An 11,583-nucleotide genomic window follows, 5' to 3' on the forward strand; every position below is an offset into this window, starting at 1 on the left:
AACTTCGGCCTAGGTGCTGAAGTTTTTTAGTTATTACTTAAAAACTTAAGCAGGAGGGCTGAAGTTTTCCTCCTACACTAGCCAAATTAAAAAATCATATTGCACCAAAAAAACTTCGGCCTAGGTGCTGAAATTTTTTTTCTTACTTAAAAACTTAAGCAGGAGGGCTAAAGTTTTTATCCTACACTAGCTAAATTAAAAAATCATATTGCAGCAAAAACACTTCGGCCTAGGTGCTGAAATTTTTTTTCCCCTGCATTGATGAATCACCATCATAAAATAAACTTCAGCTAAATGCTGAAGTTATTAAGCTTATCTCTAAAAACTTTAGCACTTATAAGCTGAAGTTTTCTTTGCAGGATTCATTAATTATGTCATACATCTTTTTCCAAAAAAAACTTCAGCAGAAGATGCCTAAGTGATTTAGTTTATTTGTAAAAACTTCAGCACAAACAATCTAAAATCTGTTCACTTTCCTAAAACTTGCCACTAAACATGAATTTGCAGGATGAGTTCGATTTGCATTGTTATATCTTTCAATGGGAGTTGGACTCCTGATTTCAATTACTTGGATCATGATACAAAACTTGTTCTACTTAATAAGGACATATCATTCAATACTTTCCTGAAGAAAATTAGTGAAGTTGCAAATATTGATTCAACCAGATATGCATTAAAAGTATGGTTTGATATCAAACTAAATACAAGCAAAGGAATGCTTGTAACTTCAGATGAAGAACTCAGTACGTGTATACATTTGCTTACAACTGATTCAGCCTACAAGAATTGCCATTTCGTCATCGAAAAAATACAACTTTCAGAATCAGCAGTATTCAACCAATCTCTTGCATATGCGATAGATTCAAAACCTTTTGCTAACTATCAATATGAAGTACGAGTGCCAATAATGGAAGTAGACAACGAGCAACAACCTTCTAACATTACATCTGCTTCAGAATACATAGTGCTGCAATAATTACCCCTTCCTCCAATAAATTCATACCAGTTTGTCGATGACCAAGAAGAAGAAGGACAACTAATAATGCAAATTGACAACCAACACACAATCCAACAAAGCTTTTTTCACCTTCTGCAATGATAAACAACAATGAAGATGAAGTAAACATGGAGCTTATACCGATAACATCACATAGAATTGAAGAAATTGCTGAAAGTTCTTGTGCTTCTCAGAAATCAAGAAAAAGAGTGAGGAGAAAGGTGAAAGAATCTCCACCATGTAAAATACTTAGGCACGATGTGTTGCCTGAGGAAGTAAGAGTTGGATCAATCTTTGAGAACAAACAAAACATGACTAAATTTTTCTGCAGCTTGGAGATAAATCAAAAAGTTGAATTCACTGCTGTTAGATCATGTTCCAAGAGATACGAGCTGAAATACATCATGGACAAATGTGGTTGGAATGTACGTGCTACCAGAATAAAAAATTCCACATTGTTCAGGGTGATAAAATATCATAACATCCATGAATGCTCGGTTGATGCAAGAAAATCAGATCAGAAGCATACTACATCAAATTTTATAAGTGAACAAATTATAGAACATGTTCGAGACAAAAAGATAGAGGTTACACCAGCCTTTGTAGAAAATGAAATGAAAAAGAAATTTGGAATTGACATTGGTTATCACAAGGCATGACGTGCTCTTCAAAAAGTTGTTGCTTGCATAAGGGGAACACCTGACGAGAACTACCAGATTCTTCCTTCATACCTACATATGATGGTGGCCAAAAACCCAGGAACATACACAAGCATAAAAAGAGATGCGCGGAAGAGGTAAGCAAAACAATACTAACCATCAGCCTGAAGTTTCAAATGTTACTATTTGAAAAACTTCACACCTTATGATTTTTTTTTGTGTTTCAATGTACAGATTTGCTTACTTGTTCTTCGCTCATGCGGCATCAGTAGTTGGTTGATCCTACTGTAGACCCGTTATTATAGTAGATGCAACGTTTTTGAAGTCAAAATATCGTGGTGGTCTATTTGTTGTTGTATCAAAGGATGCAAACAATCAAATCTTTCCTCTACGTTTAGGTGTAGCAGATTCAGAAAACAATGAGGCATACATTTGGTTCTTCGGGGAAATCAGAAAAGCAATTCAAGTCCGTCGTGAACTGATTTTCTTGTCAGATAGAAACCAATCGATCGCAAATGGTATTAGAAAAGTTTTTCCTGAAGCTCACCATGGTATATGCCTCTATCACTTTGAGAAAAATTTAAAGCAAAGACATGCAAAGGCCACGGTAATAAATCTTTTTCAAAGTGCTGCAAGGTCATAAAAACGTGAAAATTTTAATCAGTTAATGTCCCAACTAAAAAGTATTGACAAGAAAACATACAATTACATAATGGAAGAGCCTCCCGAGAGATGGGCTCGATCGTGGTTCCCAAGGCGACGTTATGATATGCTAACAACAAACATGGTAGAATCAATGAATTCCGTTGTACTAAAAGGGAGAGAAATGCCTATTTTAAGAATGTTACATTTCATCCAAGAAAAGCTGGGAGAGTGGTTTTATGAACGGAGAAAAAAGGCAAATGAAACTTTTCACAGAGTATCAATATGGGCAGAAGAAGAGATGACTAAGAAGATGGACTTGGCTTGCAAAATGTTTGTGAGTATATTTATTAACTTCAGCTTTTTATATCTATTGCAGTGATTTACTGCTTACATTTAAAAAAATTCATACTTTTTCTTTTTGAAGCAAAAATACACTAATATAATTTGTCTTAATTTTTTATTCCTTGTTAGGTGTTCAACCTTGACTCAATGTTGTTTAGAATAAATAGTGAAGGAATTGAATTCATTGTGGACTTAAAGAAGAGAACTTGTGACTGCCTGGAATTCCAACTTGATGAATTGCCCTGCCCATATGCAATTGCTGCTATTAATATGAGATATTTGCAGAAATCTGATTACTGCTAAAATTGGTATTCAAGGGAAACATGGTTGAAAACATATGAAGGACATGTGAATACCGTGGGAGATCAAAAATCATGGGAAATACCACAAAATGTACAATCTGAGATCACAAAACCTCTCGATGTAGAGATTTTACAAGGAAGAACACAAAAGAAGAGGCATATACCTGCGACTGAATCATCAGTACCATTCAAGTCTACCAAATGCAGTCGATGTAAACAAGTTGGGCATAACAGAATAACTTGTTTGTCTTCTCCAGCACCTCATCCATATTTCAAGAAACACACTGAAAAATACTCCAAGCTTCAATAATCCTTGGTCTGAATTTAGACTTTCTTTATTGTATGACATAATTCAAATGTGATTTTTTTCATAGGAATAAAAAAATAAGCTCTTGGACAATTTTATATACTGCTAAAGTACAAATCACTCATTTTTGTTGCGCAGGCTTACATGTTTTGTTGCATTTTAAAAAAGTACGCAATGACTTCTGCGAGAAAAAACTTCAGGTTACAGTATGTGAAATACATATCCTTAGACAAACACACACACACACACATACAAACACTGACACACACACTCATATGCGTACAACACACAAAAACAAACGCATGTACAAACAAAAGTTGTAGCATCTCTAAGCAACTAAGAAGTATAAAGCAAATACCAACAAATAACAAGGATAATGCAATAGAAAGCTAAGAACAAAGAGGGTGACAATTACATTGATATAAAAAGAGGTTAGAACAACACACATTTACAAACAAAACTTCAGCTCTCCGGGTTGAAGTTATATGAAATTAACCTAAAACACTTCAGGTCTATGGGCTGAAGTAAACAAAAATCATAGCATTGAAAATATAAAAAAAGGATTACAAACACTAACAATCATCACCATCATCATCGTCATCATCACAGTACTCCTCAATTTCTATAAATACCTCATCATCATCACTATCAGAGATAACTATAGGGTAGTCGAGCAAAAGACCACTGATCCAAGAAGATCAATCTTTAACTTGTTGAATTGATCACGCAACTGACTTTGTTCGACGATTACTCTGTCCATAAGAGAAAGAAGAGTCTTCAGGTTGTTTTGCAGCTTGGAATAGTCGTTCCAGCTGGGAAACTGAAAACTATCAAACTGCTGCACAACCTTGTCGAACGAGGTTAAATAACTTCCACAACTACGTTCCATGTTAAGCCTGTTCTGGAATGATCGATTGGCAAAAACTGTGGTATGATTCTCTCCCAATCAGCCTTTATTTGATCCCACAAAAGCATAAGCTTAGACATCGGTTTGTTATTGTACCACTCACACTTCAAACTCTCCCACTTCTGCATAATTTCATCCATATTTGGCTTCCCACTTCTGCTTGCACCAGACATTTTTTCTTTAACAAAAGCTGAAAGACTAAGGATGAATATAAATTTAAAGAAATATGATAGAACTCTATGAATGACTATGAAATTTTCAACTGAAAAGATTGTTAATATAGAAAAAGAGTTCACCTAATCAATTTAATATCTATAAATGTAAAAGTAACTTTTCAGTTATTTTTACTGTTTTACGTTCAGAGAAATAGAATGAAACAAGATAAGTAGGTGGTAAAAATAAGTATGTTGTAAATGCAAAAAGAAATGTAACTTCAGCCCTAGTAAAACCCATAGTTTTTCTATAGTAAAAAAATAACTTCAGCCTGAAAAATAACTTTTCGGATCATTTACTATATGGTCAAACAAATTTAAATGAAAGATGAAGTAGTTGACAAAAGACAAAAAGTAGATAGTAAATGCAAAAAAGATAAGTATCAACTTAAAAAAAATACCAAAACATGCTAAAGTTTTTGTCCTAAAACTTTTTCGAAAAACTTCGGCCCAATGTGTTGAAGTTGTTTAGTATATTTCCAAAAACTTCAGCACCTGTTAAGTTGAAGTTTTTCTATTGGATTCAATAGTTTTTGTCTTAAGCTTTTTTCGAAAAACTTCGACCCAATGTGCTGAAGTTTTTTAGTATATTTCCAAAAACTTTAGCACTTGATCAGCCTAAGTTTTTCTGTTGGATTGAATAGTTTTTGTCCTAAAGCTTTTTCAAAAAACTTCGGCCCAATGTGCTGAAGTTTTTTAGTATATTTCCAAAAACTTCAGCACCTGATAAGCAGAAGTTTTTGTGTTGGATTTAATAGTTTTTGTCTTAAAGCTTTTGGAAGAAATTCGGCCGAATGTCCTGATGTTTTTTATCATATTTCCAAAAACTTCACCACCTGATAAGGTAAAGTTTTTGTGTCGGATTCAATAGTTTTCTTATGACTTTTAAACAAAACTTCAGCTCAAAAAGCAGAAGTCATGCTTAAGTTTTTTCAAACAAAAAATGTACTTAAAATTCATGATAAAAGACACAAACATATTTGTATGACAAAAAAGTGAACTAAAAAAATAATTAATGTATATTCACAAAATCCAAATTATGTACAACCAATCCTCTAATCAAAAAATTCACACAGAGTCTCTTCAGAATCTCCATAATCAAGTCCTTCTCGTTCTGCTGGAGTTTCATAGCCGCGATCTTTTTTCCACTTTCCATGAGCCCAAAGATTGGCAGCCAATTCTCTCCTGAATGCCAATGTTTGACTTTGATCGAAATTGAAGACATCTTCTCTCTTCAACCGGATATCAATAAACTTAAGAGCAAATATACCACAATCAACACTGTAAAAAACACATGAAAAAGAAATTAAAGAATAGGTAACACAAGGGCAAAAAATAATAAACATAAGATGCATGGTAAAACATATGTGAAACACGTACTTCGTAGTCTGTTTAGGTGTGTTCATCCACTTAATTTGAAATTTTTCCACAGGACTGTCCCCATAAAATTTATTATGTTCCCCAAAATTCAAGCATTTAAGACAATGTGGAATCAACCGGGCATAAATTTTGACATGTTCAAGTGCACGCTCGTATGTTGCATCGCCCATGGAATCATACACATATATAAATTTGTCTTCAAAGTCCAGAATTCCAAAAAAGTAGTGCGCAGCTATCTGGCCCTCCCTTGGCTTAAGTCGAAATGGAAAGAATACTTTTTTGGCAGATGCCCATGAGATACCACAGGAAAGGTCGAGGCCTTTTACGTAGTTGGCCACCTTTTCATTCGTTGATTCTTCCTCATACCAACAAAAGTCTGTAAGTGGCTTAATAACCGCTTATTCTTCTTCTTTTTTTCAATCTGTTCTTCGGATATCTTCTTTCTCTTTGATTTGCTCTTAAGAACCGCCATTCTTTTTTGCTTCCTTTTCTCAATTATCTTCAACTTTTCTTCTGAAGGATGAATACTATCCAGGATAGTCATATACTGATCGAAAAGTAAATCTGTTACTGCACATCTTGATTTTGTATAACGTGGAAGGTGATAGCAATATTTTTTGTGTAAGTAATATACGCCCACATCAATATGCTGCAAATGGACAACGGCAAATGATAACATGTGAAATTACCACTATGAAGTTTAGAAAAAACATATTACACAACTACAAACAGCATGACAGAAACTTAAGCATATTCAGTTTTAGCAAATAAGCTAAAAAACTTCAGCAGTTTACTATGAATAAAGCTATACTACAAAAAATAAGCTGAACTTTTGGGAAATACAGTTGAAAACCAATTCAAAAAACAAACTTAATAACTTACTTCATCCGCAAGATCAGAGTCAGGATCCATAAGCTCGGTAAAGAATGATTTTTGAATATCAAGTCCAGCTAATCTGAATGGATTGGAATCATATTCACTGGCATCCATCTCCAACCACTCCTTAAATCTTTGCATCAATCCATTGTCTTGAGTAACATAATGGAAAGGACACCTTCTTCTATTCTTTCCTACTATCCAATCTTGCCCCCTTTGCTTTTTCTTATAAACTACATAAGGAGATATCAACTAAATAATCTCCATACGCATCCTTTTCCCTTTTTTTATATTGTTTTCCTTTTGCTTGCTCTTCCTACTGTTCCGTCACAACTAACTGCTGTTGTTCAGCAGCAGGGGGGAAACTACAGCCATCATGGCAGATGCTTGACCAATTCCCTGTTGTTCACGACGTTCTTCTATCTCTTCACGAACAACAACAGCAGCAAAATTACCTTCTGAATCAGCCCCTTGTGTACTACCAAGTGAAAATGAACATAAATTGAAGTTGGGGATATCACTGGTGTCACACATAGGAGAACTAGAAATCTTCTTTCTTTTAGGTTTTGGAAGTAGTTCTGATGCATCAGATGAGATCTGCAAAAGCAAGGAAAATATAAACATAAATAAAACTGATAGAGAACACACATTAGGCAATAAAACAGCCAGTAATCGAATTGTAGAAAATAATTACCTGGTCTAAGTGTTGCGACACAGATGGTGTTTGCATTCCAACAGATCCTGTATCTTCATGCAAAAAAATAAATAAATAATAAATAATACTGACTAAATTTTATAAAATAATAGCAACACACTTCACACCTGTCTGTGAGTCAACATGTGTGAATATATAAATTTCTCCTTTTTCATATTGCTGCAGAATCTCACCCAATTCTTTTCGAGCTGCCTCCAGTCTTTCTGAAAAATCATTCAAAAACATAAAAAAGAAAATAAAATATGTAAAATTTCAAAATGTAAAAAATATACTTCGATCAAATATAATAAATTCATGATCTGTAGAATACCTTTACGTTTGTCTTCCGCTGCGGTTTCCCCAGGCTGCATGTCTTTCTCAATATCAACATTTCCAACATCATTCAATTGTGAACCAACGTCGACGACCATTGCCGTATTCTCTGGAGCTGAAGTTCGACAGTTACAAAAAAAAACTTCATCTCTAGAGCTGAAGTTCAACAGTTATAAAAAAACGCCAGCTCTAGAGCTGAAGTTCGACAGTTATAAAAAAGAACTTCAGCTCTATAGCTGAAAGTTCACCAGTTACAAACCAAAACATTCACCAAAAAATATGCTGTAGTTTTTACAAAAAACACAAACACATAAAAACAAAACTTTAGCTCCTATCTAAGGTATAATTGAAATATTATAAACTTCACACTTTGTACCTGTAGTAACAACTTCCTGTGTATCACCACCTAGAAGTTCATTGCAAATTGCTATTACTCCTGCATAACGATCGTCTTTCAGATTTAAAGTACCAACAGGTGCTTGATTTCCAGTATCACTTTCCAAAGCACAACTCGGTGCATGTTTTTCAGTGCCAACAACTTGATCATCTGTACCTTTCTCTCCACCTTTACGCTGTCTACAGACATTGGATTGTTCCTCTCCACCTTGTTGTTGAACATGTTCAACGCCTTCAACAGCCGCTTCATTATGTGTAGCATTATCATCTGCGACTTTACACAATGCATCATGAGCAGTATGTTCTTCAGTCTCAACAACTTGATTATGTGCACCTTGCTTGCTTCCAATATTCTCAGTTGATAAATGTGCTTCATCATTTACATCTCTGCTCAATCTATCTACACTGGAACTGTGCTCTTCAACTTGTTCTTGAACATGTTGATCGCCTTCAAAAGCCGATGGATCTTTGTAACAGTCGTTCCTCCTGTCATATCCTCTATGCTTACTCAAATCAAAATTTCCATCGTCCATTCCATTTGATTTGTTGACAATCATAAACAACTATTCAAACTTCTCATCAAAATATTCCTAGAAACAAAATTACTAACAATGATTAATCTGAAATAAAATCAGCACAAATAAAAAGACTTCTCTATAAATTAGCTTACCTTCACTTTTACAACAACCGCATCCACAATAGCAGTTTGCTCCTCCTTTTTAAACTTATCAAAAACTTCATTCACAATCGTGCTTCTTTCTTTTTCTACATGCCTTTGAACCTCCGTCGTTAACCTCTACAATAAATACACAACAAAAATTCAGATATAGAAGAAAACTTCAGCTCAAAAAACATGTTGTACTTTTACAAAAACAAACCCAAAAAACTTCAGATCAAAACTTACAGAGCATATTGTATCAAGTAATTCATCGTCATCAAAGTCAGATGTAGACGAGGTAAAATGACTCTTGGTACGAGATGCTTCGCCAATAAAAGGAGTTCGATTCGGTTCTTTTGGTTGATTCCGACTACGTGGTGATTCACCAATGTCATGAGTTTGATTCGCTTCTTTTGATCGACTCTTTGTAGGTGGTGATTTACCAATGATAGGAGTTCGATTCAATTCTTTTGATCGACTCAGAGTACGTGGTGATTTACCAGTTGAAGGAACTACATTAACTACATTTGAACGAATCCGGCTGCACGGTAATTTCCCAATTAAAGGCATTGAATTCAATTCCTCTTCTGTAGGAATTATATCCAATACCCTAAAGTCGTGATATCCCTGTTTAATACAAAAAAGTATATTATGAGGAGAAAAAAACTAATACATCAGCATATTAACACAAATACAAAAATAAAAAAAAGTAACTTACTTCATGAGTTTTGAACATATAATAAAGTTCGGGATATTTAGTCTCTCCTACACATACATAACGTAACATCCTAGGGACTTGAGGCATATCAAGGTACTCATCCTCTGCTACATACTTCTCCCGAATATCTAGGAAGCGCTCATAGAACCAAACACATAACGGATATGGAAATCCAGTAAGTTTATACTCAGTTGCATGATGTTTGTTCTGCTTGTCCAATGCATGTTTCAGTGAATAAATGAGCTTCTCATAAGCCACATTACCCCAAGGATATTCAGCACAAAGCTTCTCGTCTTCAACGATAGATGCATACTCCTCAATCACACATGACTCGGTATTTTTCCCAAACAGAATAGACTCTACAATAAGAATTTCCATAAGCTTAACTGCATCATCATCACTCTCGCATACGTGTGCATGATTCACAACATTCTTTGGAATTACATTGCGAGTCATAAAACTTCGAATATCCTTCAAACTCACACTCTTGAACTTACCAAAATAGCGCTTCAGAATAGTGCTCTCTCGATTAAATGGTTTTTCAATATTATGTGTTGTGATCCGCAAACCACACATAATGTGAAAGTCTTCAAGGGTGAAGGAAACATCATGCCCAAAAATCTTGAAACTAATGGAGTCTCGATCATTCGTGAATACTCGAGAAAGACACAGACAATGAACCAACTCCATGCTGCATTTGAAATTCTCCATAGCAATAATGTATCTAAATGCACCATTATTAAGCTTATCCCTTTGTGCAGGAGTCAAGAAATTTGCAATTAAACTCTTCAAATCATGGTTCCCCTTCCAGTAACCCTTAGAGTTAAACCATTCTGTAAACTAAAAATATTTTTGTCCTGGTCCTGTAGGTGGAGGCTCACGGACATAAGGACCTGGTGCTACTACAGGTAGTCTAGGTTTTTTAGGTGCTTTGCCTTCTTTAGCTACTTTAGGATCTTTAGGTGCTTTAGGAGCCATCTGTCCAAAAAAGTAAAAGATACAAATAATAACATCAGGACATTATCAAAAAGATCATTTAAAACTTCAACACCTAAGAAGGCTTAAGTTCGACAAGTATAAAACAAAAACTTCAGCTCTAGAGCTGAAGTTCGACAGGTATAAAATAAAAACTTCAGCTCTAGAGCTGAAGTTCGACAGTTACAAAAAAAAACTTCAGCTCTAGAGTTGAAGTTCGACAGGTATAAAACAAAAACTTTAGCTCTAGAACTGAAGTTCACCAGTAACAAACACAAAAACTTCATCTCCTAAAGCTGAACTTCACCAGTTACAAACACAAAAAACTTCAGCTCCTAAAGATGGAATTCACCAGTTACAAACACAAAAACTTAATTCTGGTTCTCCATACAAGCACAAAACATTCAGCAAAAAAATAAAACACAAATTCAAAATAAAAAATAATGCCAAAACATGAAAAAAACTTCAGCTCCTATCTAAGGTATCATTATCATCTGTTTAACTCTGAAATTTTTTAAAAATTTGAACGTCTAATCACAGAAGAATTTATAGAATTTTCATTAACAACATAAACACTCGTTCAAAAAACCTAAAAATACAAACGTAAAAATAAAACTAATGTACTTATCAAACTAAACCCTGTCATAAATATATGACTATCAACCTAAAACCAAAAATTAAATCATAAAATAAAACCCAGAAAGTTAATGCAATGTACCTGTGATTAAATCGTAATGTGGGAACAACGACGACTAGCAGTTGAAAATTCGAAACAACGACGAAAACCCTTTGATTTCAGAGAAGAGCAAATCAAAAAAACGCGAATAACGGGAGAGAGAGACAGTAGAGGACTAGCGTATATTTGGAGAGAAAGTAGTCTTTTAATAAAGAAGGGCAAAATAGTCTTTTCAAATGGCTTTTAACAAAAAAACGGGTACGGGTACAAACAAAAAGACAAAGCGGCTATAGGTTAAAAAAGGGCACCCAAATAAGGCGCCCCGTGCAATTTTTACGGTTAATCGTTGGCTGAATAACCCCAATAGAGGCTTTTGTCCAGCCCAAGTTGAGAGCCCAATTGAAAGTATTGAGCCCAGTGTTAACTAGCGGCGACTATAGAAAGCCTGATTTAGTTTTGTTTTTTCACTTTTAGCCCCCGCCAAAAATTATTTATATTTGATAGTC

At 34.7% G+C, this 11,583-nt stretch overlaps 1 protein-coding gene across 1 annotated transcript; it reads left to right on the plus strand.

The window, feature by feature from the left end:
• The first annotated feature begins 1,737 nt into the window (after positions 1 to 1,737).
• On the plus strand, positions 1,738 to 2,946 carry LOC138885317 (uncharacterized). Its single transcript, XM_070166254.1, has 5 exons — positions 1,738 to 1,793; positions 1,891 to 1,924; positions 1,982 to 2,263; positions 2,321 to 2,635; positions 2,773 to 2,946. The coding sequence occupies exons 1-5, from the start codon at positions 1,738 to 1,740 to the stop codon at positions 2,944 to 2,946; spliced, it is 861 nt and encodes a 286-aa protein (XP_070022355.1).
• Positions 2,947 to 11,583: the final 8,637 nt, after the last annotated feature.

The sequence above is a fragment of the Nicotiana sylvestris genome, chromosome 2 (genome assembly GCF_000393655.2).
Source record: "Nicotiana sylvestris chromosome 2, ASM39365v2, whole genome shotgun sequence".
NCBI lineage: Eukaryota > Viridiplantae > Streptophyta > Magnoliopsida > Solanales > Solanaceae > Nicotiana > Nicotiana sylvestris.

Coding starts and splice junctions, on each gene's coding strand:
- LOC138885317 (XM_070166254.1), top strand. CDS start 1,738: ATGGTGGCCAAAAACCCAGGAACATACACAAGCATAAAAAGAGATGCG. Junction 1,794..1,890: donor AAAAGAGATGCGCGGAAGAG/GTAAGCAAAACA, acceptor TTCAATGTACAG/ATTTGCTTACTTGTTCTTCG. Junction 2,636..2,772: donor ACTTGGCTTGCAAAATGTTT/GTGAGTATATTT, acceptor ATTCCTTGTTAG/GTGTTCAACCTTGACTCAAT.